The sequence below is a fragment of the Mirounga angustirostris genome, unplaced genomic scaffold (genome assembly GCF_029215605.1).
Source record: "Mirounga angustirostris isolate CCGP_5_RB_7025 unplaced genomic scaffold, mMirAng1.0.hap1 SCAF_6, whole genome shotgun sequence".
In the NCBI taxonomy this organism is placed as follows: domain Eukaryota; kingdom Metazoa; phylum Chordata; class Mammalia; order Carnivora; family Phocidae; genus Mirounga; species Mirounga angustirostris.
In genome coordinates, this window is record NW_026991714.1 from 63,355,286 (window position 1) to 63,368,491 (window position 13,206).

Sequence of the window (13,206 nt, forward strand, 5' to 3'; positions counted from 1 at the left end):
GTTATACTTGTCAAATGCTCTTTCTGCATCAGTTGAGATGATGATATGGGTTTTTATCCTTTCTTTTGTTAATGTGATGTGTCATTATTTGTGAATAACGAACCACCTTTGCATCCCAGGAATAAATCCCACTTGATCACAGTGAATGATTATTTAAATGCATTGTTGGATTTGTTTTGCTGATATTTTGTTGAGAATTTTTACATCTGTGATCAGAGATATTGGCCTGTAGTTCTCTTTTTTTCTTATAGTGACTCTATCTGTTTTGGTATCAGGGCAGTGCTGGCCTCATGGAATGAATTTGGAAGCTTTCCTTCCTTTTCTATTTTTTGGAATAGTTTGAGAAGAATAGGTATTACTTCTTCTTTAAATGTTTAGTAGAATTTACCTGTGAAGCTATCTGTTCCTGGACTTTTGTTTTTTGGAGGGGAGTTTGCTGATTACCAATTCAATTACATTGCTAGTAATCAGTCTGTTGAAATTGTCTATCTTTTCTTGATTCAGTTTTGGAAGGGTTATGTTTCTAGGAATTTATCCATTCCTTCTAGATTGTACAATATGTTGGCATGTAATTTTTCATAATATTCTCTTATAATTGTTTGTATTTCTGTGATGTTGATCTTTCTCCTCTTTTATTTCTGATTTTCAGTTCTCTTTCTCTCTCTCTCTCTCTCAATCTCTCTCCCTCAATCTCTCTCTCTCCATCTCTTTCTGTATGTGTGTGTGTGTCTGTCTCTCTCTCTCTCTCTCTCTTTTTGATGAGTCCAGCTAAAGGTTTGTCAATTTGGTTGATCTTTTCAAAGAACTGGCTCCTGGTTTTATTGATCCATTCTATTGTGGGGTTGTTGGGGTTTTTTTTGGTCTTGATTTCATTGAATTCTCTAATCTTTATTATTTTTCTTTCTTCTACTGGCTTTGGGCTTTGTTCTTTTTCTAGCTCCCTTAAGTGTAAGGTTAGCTTGTTTATTTGGGATCTCTCATATTTTTGAGCTAGGTCTTTATTAGAACAGCTTTTGCTGCATCTCAAAGATTTTGGACCATTGTGTTTTCATTTTTATTCATCTCCTTGTATTTTTTTATTTCCTCTTTGATTTCTTCCTTGAACCATTTATTTATTGTTCACTAGAATGTTATTTAGCTTCCATGTATTTGTGTCCTTTTCAGATCTTTTCTTGTGATTCATTTCTAGTCTCATACATACCATTGTGTCCAGGAAAAATGCATGATATGATTTCAGTCTTTTTTAATTTATTGGGACTTGTTCTTCTGTCTAACATGTGATTGATTTTGTAAAATGTGTAATGGGCTCTTGAAAAGAATGGGTATTCTGCTGCTTTTAAATGGAATGTTCTGAATATCTGTTAGGTCCATCTGGTTTAAAGTGTAATTCAAAGCCACTGTTTCCTTGTTGATTTTCTGTCTCTATGATCTATCCATTGAAATGACGTGTTAAGGTCCCCTACTGTTATTGTGTTACTGTCAATTTCATCCTTTATGTCTTAATAGTTGCTTTATATATTTAGGTGCTCCCATATTGAGTGCATAAATATTTACAGTTGTTATGTCCTCTTGTTGCAATGTTCCCTCTATCATTATGCCATGTCCTTCTTTCTCTCTTGTTAGTCTTTGGGGTTTTTTTGTTTGTTTGTTTGTTTGTTTGTTTGTTTGTTTGTTTGTTTGTTTTTAGATTTTATTTATTTATTTGACAGAGAGAGAGAGCACAAACAGGGGGAGCGGCAGGAAGAGGGAGAGGGAGAAGCAGGCTCCCCACCAAGCAGGGAGCCCAAGGCGGGACTTGATCCCAGGACCCTGGGATCATGGCCTGAGCCAAAGGTAGACATTTAACTGAGTGAGCCACCCAGGTGCCCCTTGTTAGTCTTGGTTTTAAAGTCTATTTCGTTTGATGTAAATATTGCCATCTCAGCTTTCTTTTCACTTCCATTTGCATGATAAATGTTTTTCTATCCCTTCACTTTCAATCTGCATGTATCTAGAGTTCTGAAGTGAGTCTATTGTAGGCAGCATATAGCTACAGCTTACTTTTTAATCTGTTCAGTCACCCTATGTCTTTTGACACAAACGATTGGAGCACTTACTTTTTTCACATTTAAATAACCACTGATAGGTGTGCACTTATTGCCATCTTGTTATTTGTTTTATGGTTGTTTTTGTAGTTCCTCTTGGATCCTTTCTTTTTCTTTTGCTCAATTCCCCTGTATTTTGATGGCTTTCTTCAGTGATATGCTTGGATTCCTTTCTCTTTATTTATTGTGTATTTATTAAGGGTTTTTGATTTGTGGTTGCCATTAGGTTCACCAGAACCAGGCACGTCAGGGGTGTCTCCCATGTGGGTTTTGTATGCCCTACTGTTATGGCTACTGTTGTGGCTAAGCCACATTTGCCTTCAGTCCAGTCAGCTGCACTGGCTCACTTTTGCCTTTTGTGGGTGCACCTGGTGGGATTTAGTGCCTGTGCTATTAAGGGACCAATCTGGAGCCACTATGCGCTTGCAGTTCGGCAGTTTCAGAAGTCAGAGCAGATGCCTGTCTTCAGCTGCAGTCTCACCAACCTACAGGGCACCCTCCCTGCCTTGTCCCAAAAGGCCTTCACTGGTGGGTGGATCTGGCAGTTAGACCAGATGCCTGCCCCCATTCCATTTGCTGGGGCTGCGCTTGCACCAACCTGCAGGGTGATCTCCCTGCCTATGCCTTGGGAGGCTTTAGTTGGTTGGTGGAGTTGGCAGTGAGACTCAAAAGTTGCCCCCAGTCTGTCTGCGTGTGCTACAGTCATATTGAACTGTAGGGCTTTCTTCCTGTGCTGTCTCTGAGAGTTTTTTGTTGCTGAGTAAGGTCATAGTCAGACCAGATGCCTGCCCCAAGTATGTGTGCTGGAACTGCAGTGACACCGACCAGCAGGGAACTCACTCTACACTGCCAGCTACAAGGTTCAGCTGCTGGGACTATGGGAACACTGGTTTGTGTGTGTGTGTGTGTATGTGTGTGTGTGTGTGTTTGGTTATCTTCCCCTCTCTGCAAGGCTGGAGTCACTTTTGAGAGCCACTTGTCCCTGCCAAGACTACTTTTGCAAGTAGTAGGGATGTGGCAGGAGCTACTTTGAAGGGACACCTGCTAAGTGGGGTAGGTTGGATGGGGTGGACACACAGGAGAGCATGGAGGCGGAACATGCAGTGTTGGCAAGATATGTGGATTGTGTTCATGCCATTTCCCACAAGTTTCAGCTGTCTAGGCTGGCAGGGGGCAGAGAAATGGTGCCTGCCAGCTCTTTTGTTCTTGGAGAAGTCTCCTAAAGATTCTCCCTGCTGCTCCAGCACACATTCTGAGATTAGTAAATAAATCTACACCTCAGTAAATAAATCTGCCATATACCTCAGGCCCTTTCCAAATTGCTGCTTCTATGCTATATTGTGGCTGGGTTATTTATTATGCTGGCTTTTTAAGGGTGGGCATTCAGTTTCCTATTGCCCTCTGGATCTCCTGGAGCTAAGCCCTCTGATTTTTATAGTATTCAGAATTAAGCCCTGTTGATTATAAAAACTCATGAAATTGAGCCCCACCAGTTTTTAGAGCCAAATATCATGGTTACTCGTCTTCCCAGTTTGGGTCCCCAATACCTGGGGTGCCTGGTGTGGAGTCTGATGCTCTTGCTTCTCCATGCTTGTGATGTTCCTCCCATTTGTGGTTAATCTCACCAGAGTGTTGGGTTCCTAACCATGTTTCTGCCCCTTCTACCCTTTTCAATGTGGCCTCCTCTCTGTGATTAACTGTGGAAAGTCTGTTCTGCTAGTCTTTGGGTCGCTTTCTGTATTAGTTGCACTCATATGGCTGTTAATGTCAGTGTTTCTGTGGGATTTAGAGAGTTCAGGATCCTCCAACTCTGCCATCTTCCCAGAACTCTACATCTCTTTATGTTGTGAATCTGTTACCAAATTATTTTAGCTATAACTGTTTTTAATAATTTTGTCCTTTAACATTTATACTAAAGGTAAGTGGCTAACACACCACCTTGTTACAATATTAACTTATCCAGAATCTCATCATATACTTACCTTTACTAGTGTGTTATGTATTTTCATGTTTTCTTTTTACTTATTAGAAGCCTTTTATTTTGGCTTAAAGAACTGTTTCAGCATTTCTTGTAAGGAAATTCTAGTAGTGATAAACCCCCTCAACTTTTATTTGTTTGGGAAAGTCTTCATCCTGCCTTCATTTCCAAAGGAAAGATTTACTGGTAAAGTGTTCTTGGTTGACAATTTTTTCTTTTAGCACTTTGAATATGTTATCTCACACTCTCCTGACCTGTAAGGTTTCTGCTGAGAAATCAACTGTTCGCCTAAGGGGGATTCCTTTGTATGAGAGGATTTTTTTTTTTCTCCTGCTGCTTTAAAAATTCCCTTCTTATCTTTAGTTTTAGACAGTTTTATTATAATGGTTGTGGAGAAGATCATTTTAGATTGTAATTTTGGGGTGACAGCTTTATGAACTTGAATATCAAATATCAAATCTTTCCCTAGGTTTGGGAAGTTCTCAGCCATTTTATCTTTAAGTTTCTAAGTTTCTCCTTTTCTCTTTCTAGGACCCCAGTGATACATAGATTGTTTCTCTTAATGGTATCCCATAAGTCTCACAGGCTTTGGTCATTCCTTTTTATTTTTTTATTTTTTATTTTCTGAACTGGGTAATTACAAATGATCTGCCTTTGAGTTCACTGATTCTTTCTTCTGTTTGATCCAGGCTTCTTTTGGAGCTCTCCTGTAAATTCTTCAGTGTAGTCATTGTATTCCTTAGCTCCAAAATTTCTGTGTTGTTTTTTTTTTAATGTTTTCTATCTTTGAAATTCTCATTTTGTTCTTCTATTGTTTTTCTGATTTCATTAAATTGTTGATCTTTGTTCTCTTGTAGCTCTCTGGTCATCTTTAGAACCAATGTTTGAATTCCTTTTTAGGGTATTTATCTCCATTTTGGGGGCTTCATTACTGGAATATACTGTGTTCCTTTGGTGGTGTCAAGATTCCCTGATTCTTCATGTTCCCTTTAGCCTCACATAAGTATCTACATATTTGAAGAAGCAGTCACCTCTTCCAAATTTTGGAAGACTAACTTTGCTAAGGAAAACCTTTACCTCAGGGTAGAGTGTGCTATGACCCCAGGTCTCATGATGTAAGGCACCTTAGGGGCATGTGGCATCTTTGGGTTCAGGGAGGCATGATGTCTCATTAGCTCAGGCCACTGGAGTCCATAACATCAACAGCTGTGTGGTATCGGGCAAGTGCTGTGTAGTGTCCATAGTCACTGCAAGGGCTGTTAGGGTTCTAAGCAGCTCCTCCAGGTCCAGGGACTAGGAACCAGAGCAGGAAGTCATAGTGGCCCAAGCCAGTGGTGTGCACATATTCAGCTGTGGGAGCTTGCTGTAGTTTTCAGTGTACTGGCAGGGGTCAATTTCAGACACACACATAGTGTTGAGGGCAAGGGCCAGGCTGAATGCAGGCACACTAGCAGCTATAGGAGCCCTGACTGTCTATGTCTTGTGGCTGTGATGTCTCACCATAGATGCAAGAACAGCAATGGAGGCCAGTGATAGTAGACAGGGCCAGGTCTGGGCTCACAAACAGCTTTGAGAGCCTTGGCCATTGGGATGTATTCCCATTGCTGCAGGGTCTTGCCACAGACATGCTTATGGTAGCAGAGCAAGTAATGGAAGTCGGGCTGGGGGGCCTATAGGTGCACATTTGGAGAAGCTAGCCCCAAGCACCCACAAGGGGGTGGAGGTCAGCTGTGGGGTTCTGGGCTGCATCTTGCACTTGCACAGCTGCAGAGGCTGGGGCTAGCTGCCTGTGTGGATCCCATTCTCTGACAGGAGTGAGGGGAGGGGAATGGGAAGGGACACAGGCAGGTGGCATCTGCAAATGCAAAAACCTGTGGGGTAAAAACTAGTGAAATCTGCAGGGGTCCATGGTGACTATACTGATCAATTGTTTCTTCTATGGTGAAAGCTGCCAGGTCCTCTCTAAAGAGCAGGTCACTGGGAACCCTGGTTGCTCCCACTGTGTGGCTGATACTGGTAACCCCTGCCCTTCTTCCTTGTTCCTAGTCATCTCTATACATCTCAGGTTTGCTGGTCCCTGGGTGGGGTAAAACAAAAGCAGGTCCTTCATGCAATACCCAGGAAGACTGGGGAAGCTTGTCCCTCTCCCTGCATTCCCTTTTCTGGAGAAGGGAATTCTCTAGCTGGCAGTTTCCCTCTTGGTGCTGAGCAGTGCCAGCTCAGTAGATGGGGGGATATGGAACAAATGAAGCATTCTTCCTTCCTCTTTTGTGCAGTTGTTCTCAGGTTTTTGTTCCACTATGTTGAAGTTTCTTAAGTTGACTCTTGAGCACTCCAGAACTGTTTGCTTATAGATAGCTGTCTAATTATTGATTTTTGTGGGGGCACAGAGGCTGGCTTCTCCTACTGCACCATCTTGGTGACATCAGCTTCTTCTATTTCTATGATGATCCTTTCCCAGTTTCTTTCTTTGGCTCTTTATGATCTGTCCTTACCTTAAATGTTAGCTCCATTCAGGTTTCTTTCCTTCACCCTGTTATTCTTATTACCTTCAGTCTGTGTACCAATTCAGGGATGCCAAGCAAACTGATAAAGATCCAACAGAATGTTGCTAATCATCCATGGGAATCAAGGTTATTACTTTAACATCAGCTGATACTATCTCTCTACAAGGTTACTTTTTATAAGGTTTTTAGTATTAATACTAAATAAAGCTTTCTCATATTATCAGTACATTTCTCCTTTTGCCTTTAAATATTCCTTTCCAGATAAGTAACTCAGTTTTCACTTCTGTTCTTATTTCCTGCACCTCTGACAAGTAGCATAACACAGGGCAGACATACCAGCCCTGGAGCTATGGATCTTTTTGATCAACTTAGTACTTTGTGAACTCTTAGCACATTTGCCTATCAAGATTTATAGTACTGGGGCGCCTGGGTGGCTCAGTCGGTTAAGCGTCTGCCTTTGGCTCATGTCATGATCCCAGGGTCCTGGGATCGAGTCCAACATCGGGCTCCTCCTGCTCTGTGGAGAGCCTGCTTCTCCCTCTCCCTCTGCCTGCCACTCCCCCTGCTTGTGAGCTCTCTCTCTCTCTGTCAAACAAAAAAAAAAATCTTAAAAAAAGATTTATAGTACTTATTTTCATTTTTTTTCTAAAATCAGGTTGAATGTATGAAATTTTGTTTTCCTTATATGGGTCTCAGACATTCACTGCATACATATTTACTGGTTCCTGAAATATCTTCATTTGTTTTACATTTAATAATGTACTGGGCATTGTGCAGCAATCGGCCAATAAAAGAGTCCTGAGGCATTGACTTTTTTGGATTATATGATAAAGAAAATATAGATATCTTTAAATGAAAAAAAAAATCACTTTCTAAAAAACATGCAACTTAACATACAAATGAATGTTGTCCCTTTCAGAAAATTTACATTGAAAGGCTGATTAATAAAGGATTTGCATTGCTAATTAATGAACTTGTATTTGACATAAATTACAGCATGTAAACACTACAGGTTTTCTTAGGCAAAATGATCATGTCACATTTTTAAAGATTAATACTCATGCAACTTTAGCTATATGAATTTGTAGTATTGTTAAGGCAGAATGCAGATTCAAGCCTCTCAGCCCTTTGACACATGATGACACGTGAGAATCAATAGTTCTGTTTAATTATAGACATATGTAGCTTTTTTAACATTTAGTATTTGTTTATATATCTGTAATAGAATATAAGGAGAATATGGAAGAACTTAGGAATATGTATATTGAAAGTGGAATATTCAAACTAATATTTAGTGTGCTATTTACTAAAATATGATTCCTCTTTTTCCCAACAGAAATTTCTTTCACAATTTAACCCAGGTAAAAGTTTTTTAAAAATTTTATATATCCTTCCTATATCACCACTATCTTATTTACCTCTAATCTTTCATGTTTCCCAGAAGGAGAATTTTCCAAACTAATTTTTCAACAAAATTTTCTTAGAGTGCAGTGATATTTTAGATATGGTTTGAGGACCCGTAGAGCTCCACAGACCTTTTCAGGAGTTCCATGAGGTCTATCCTTTTCCAACCACATATCTGTGTGAGGGTAGATTTTCTCCACATGCTTCCACCAAAATAACATATACAAAACAGCTTGAATGTAAGAGCACAGATGATAATTCAGCTTTCTCCTATTAAGACATATTAAAGACATTTTGTAATGTAAAATGTAAAACAATTTTTCTAATTTTTTTGTTTTGAAAAATAATTATTTTTCATAAAAATATATATCATGTTAACATTTATTGGTTTATTATCGTTTTTAAAATAAATTAATAAATATCTTCAAATCTTCTCAGTTCTAATTTGTTACATGGTAACATGGTAAATATTGATAGATCTAACCCACATAAAACAAAAGCTCTGTGAGATTCTCAGTAATTTTTAAGGCTATGAAGGGGTCTTGAGATCAAAAGGTTTTAACATCTGGTCCACAGATTCTTAACTATAGGAAATAAACTGAGGGTTGCTGGAGGGGAGGTGGATGGGGGGATGGGGTAATTGGTTGACAGGTATTAAGGAGGTGATATGATGTGGGTGTGATGAAGGTGATGTGATGAGCACTAAGTGTTATACACATCTGATGAATTATTGAACTCTACATATGAAACTACTGATGTACTATATGTTGGCTAATTGAATTTAAATTTTAAAAAAATCTGGTCCAAGGATGGAAGATGGCAGTGGAGTAGGAGGACCCTAGGCTTGCCTCTTTCCATGAATACAACTAGATACTATCAAATTATTCTAAATGCACCAGAAGTTGACCTGAAGACTAGCAGAATAAACTCCAGAACTACAGGTAGAAAAGAAGCCACACTGAAGAAGGTAGGAAGTGCAGAGATGCAGTTTGGGAGAGAAACAGATCATGGCCACTGTGGAAGGGAGGGAAGGGTGAGAGATAGACTAACACAGAGGGGAGCACACAGGAAAAATGAATCCCCATACCAGTTGGCTTGGAAAGTGAGAGGGGCTGAATTTTGTGAGTTCTTGCAACCAGTGGGGTTTAAAGCCTGGAGTTTTGAAAATCAATGAGCTTGACTGGGATACAGCCCAGGGGGTACTGCACTGCTCTTGGGGAGAAGTCAGGCAAACAACTAGCAGACATACAGCATGGAAACAGTGATTGGAAGAGCACCTGCAGCACACATTGGGAAGGTTACTCACTCATTATGAGTCCCAGAGTGGCAGCATTCATAGAGAGACACCTCTGGGAACAAAAGAATTGGCCAGAACCACTTCCCTCCCCTGACCCTCAGCACAAGCACAGGGCTCCCTGCAGGAACCAGTGCAGTGCCGACATTCGCTAACTAACTTGTGTATACCAAACCCAACCCCTGATACACACTCCAGTGGAACCACTCATTTGAACCATACTTGCCCAGTCCTGGTGCAGCAGGCCACCTCCCCTAGAAGACCGCCCAAACAACCCCTGCTCACACCACACATCCCTGTGGGAGTTTTGCAGAGCCTCTGTTGTGCCAGCAGTGGCAACAGATTCATATCACAATTAGACCAAAGCACACCTGGTTAAAACATGCCACGTTAAAGCCAGGGACCAAACACTGCCTACAACAGGCAAAGAGAGACTCTGCAGATAACTGGCCTGAAGGATAAAGCAGCCAGGACAAAACAGCAGAGTACAGGCAGCACACATTGGAGACATTCCCAGAAGCACCAGGTCCTGGGGAACAGGGGACAGTATATGGCAGGGCACTACAGGACCTCTTCCTCATAAGGCCATTACCCTCAAGAACAGGAGACATAGCTAATGTTCCTAACACAGAGATGTACACAAAATGAGAAGAGAGAGAATTTTATCTCAAATGAAGGAACAGGACAAGGCCACAGCCAGAGATCTAAGTGAAACAGATAAAAGTAACATGCCTTGGTAGAGAATTTAAAGCATTGATCATAAGGATACTCACTGGACCTGAGAAGAGTAGAAGACATGAGTGAGACCCTTAACACAGAGGTAAGGAACAATATAGCAGAGATAATGGACACAATAAAGAAAATGAGAAACATGCTTCATGGAATGAACAGAGGTTGGAAGAAGGAGAGGAATGAATTAGTAACCCAGAAGACAGAATGATGTGAAGTAATCAAACTGAACATGAGATAAAAAAGAATTATGCAAAACAAGAATAGAATTAGGGAACTCAGTGACTCCATAAAACATAATAACATTCATATTATAGAAATCCCAAGAGAAGAAGAGAGAGAAAAGGGGTCAGAAAATTTATTTGAAGAAATAATAGCTGAAAACTTCCCTAATCTGGGGAAATAAACAGATATCCAGATCCAGGAGACACAGAGAACCCCCATCAATATCAACAAAAGCAGACACACACCAAGACATATTGTAATTAAATTGGCAAAATATAGTGATAAAAAATACTTAAAGCAGCAAGACAAAAGAAGAAAGTAACTTACCAGGGAAAATCGATAAGGCTAGCAGGAGATTTTTCAACAGAAATGTTCCAAGCCAGACGGAAGTGGTATGATACACTCAAAGTGCTGAATGGGAAAAATCTGCAGTTGAGAATACCCTATCCAGCAAGGTTATCATTCAGAAAAGGAGAAGAGATAAGGAGTTTCCCAGACAAGCAAAAACTAAAGGAGTTCATTATCACTAAACCAGCCCTGCATGAAATATTAAAGGGGACAGTTTGGGTGGAAAGGAAAGACCAAAAGTGACAGTATAAAGGTAGGAATCACAAAAGCAGTAAAAATGAATATTTCTGTAAAAAAAAAACAGTCAAGGAATTCACAAAAGTATGTGAAATATAACAACATATATTGAAAATGTGGGGAGGAGGAGAGTAAAGAATGGGTCCAAACTTTAATGACCATGAACTTAATATAGACTGTTACATGAAGAAGAGGTTTTATATAAACCTGATGGAAACCACAAATCAAAAACCACTAATAAATATACAAAGAATAAAGAGAAAGAAATCCAAACATATCACTAAAGAAAATCAGCAAACCCTGAAAAAGAGAAAGGAAAGAATCAGAGAAAATCTGACTGCAAAACTCATTTCCATAACCCAGAGTGTATTAAGATTCTCATAGAAAACAAACCCTCTGAAAATAACCTCAAAGTAAAAGGTATAGGGCGCCTGGGTGGCTCAGTTGGTTAAGCGACTGCCTTCGGCTCGGGTCATGATCCTGGAGTCCCGGGATCGAGTCCCGCATCGGGCTCCCTGTTTGGCAGGGAGTCTGCTTCTCCCTCTGACCCTCCTCCCTCTCATGCTCTCTGTCTCTCATTCTCTCTCTCTCAAATAAATAAATAAAATCTTTAAAAAAAAAAAAAAGTAAAAGGTATAAACCACACACACACACACAAAAAAAACCAGTCTGGAATAGATACATAAAAATGGAGAAAGTTCATACTATTGAAAGCTAGAAATGAGAACCATCTGAAAGACTACTAAATCCATATTTAAAGTATTCAAAGGAATAACAGAAGGAATTGAAATAAAAAACAATTATATAGCATTCAGAAATTGAAAAACCTCTCACTAAAATGTCTTGAAATGAAAAAATAGGCATCTAAAAATAGAAGTTCAGTAGCAGTTTCAATAGAAGACCAGACACAGTTGAGAAAATTACAGAATCAGTGATTTGGAATAGGAATCATGCAGAATGCAGTGCATAAAAATGAAGATATGGAAAATATCTAAAGAGTTAAGAGACATAGAGGATAGACGGAGACAGTTTATCATACTCCATATATCATGTCATATAATAGGAGTTCCAAAAGGGAATAAAATGAATTGGACATAATACTGAAAGAGATGATTATGGAGAATTCTTCACAATTGAAGACTGAATACTCAGATATGTGTATCTGAGTAATGGTGAACAAATGAACTATATAATATGCTAATAAATTTAAATAAACATTGACAATCAAAACTTTTCAATAATGTTTTTTTTAAAAAAACAAAATAAAATTAAAAAGCTAGCCAATAAAGAGTGAAAATGAAGGGGGATTTGGGTTTGAAATTGTTTAAGGTCCTTACAAGCATTCAGGATAGGCATACTGGATTAACTTTAGCCTACATTAAATATGCATGTAAAATGTAAGACTATCCATTAAAGTAATAGAAATAAATATATAATTTCTAAAATTTCTAAGAAGTAGAGTTCTGGAAGAAGAAATTTTAAAATGCTAACAGTTTAGTAGAAGGTAATGAAACACAAAATAAAGAAAAAATAAGCATAGAATATAGGGACACAAAAATAAGATTTTCAAAATCATTTAAATTAAATTAGTAATCAAAATTGTGATTGGATTAAATTCACCCATTATATGACAGAAACTCCAGAAATCTGATTTTAATAAAAGTTACATAGTTAAAGAGTAACAAAAAATTTGGAAAGAAAATGATGCAAACAGGCTAATACTATCAAAAGAAAACTGGGGAGGGGCCCCGGTGGCTCAGTTGGTTGGGATCTGCCTTCGTTTCTGGTCATGATCTCAGGATCGAGTCCCACGTTGGGCTCTCTGCTCAGGGGGTGCCTGCTTCTCCTTCTTGCTCTGCCTGCTTATCCCCCTGCTGTGCTCTCTCTCTCTGTATCAAATAAATAAATAAAATGTTTTCTAAAAAAGGAAACTGGAGTGATGATATGAATGTCAAATAAAAGATACATGAAGCCCAAAAACTTTCAAAGACATGAAGAGGGAAATTATTTCATGATAATAAAAAAATCTACAAAGAGGGTAATAATGATATCATCTGTGCTTAACAATGTAGTCTCACCTGATTATAAAGAAGATAGAAAGTTCCCTCAATTTATTTCCTGAATCCAACACTACTTTAAAACCAAAAGCGGGCAAACAGAAAGTTAGGAAGGGAGGGAGGGAAGTGTAGACAAATATGCTTGTATATATAGGTGCAAAAATTCTACACAAATATTAGCAAATGGAATCCAGCAATATATTAAAAGAATACATTGAAAAGGGCCAGTATCTTCCAGAATGCAACATTGGTTCGATACCAAGAAAGCTGACAATATCCATTCCATCAACACAATAAAGATGAAAATAAATGATCACATAGTAAATTTAAAAATTGAATAAAC

General features: G+C 38.9%; 1 protein-coding gene across 1 annotated transcript in view; it reads left to right on the forward strand.

Annotated features, from left to right (window-relative positions):
- CATSPERE (catsper channel auxiliary subunit epsilon) overlaps positions 1-13,206 on the forward strand; it is a 209,403-nt gene that overhangs the window by 55,654 nt on the left and 140,543 nt on the right. The window contains exon 6 of the mRNA XM_064594423.1: positions 7,906-7,930. Coding sequence (XP_064450493.1) covers positions 7,906-7,930 — 25 coding nt within the window. The remainder of the gene's footprint in view (positions 1-7,905; positions 7,931-13,206) is intronic.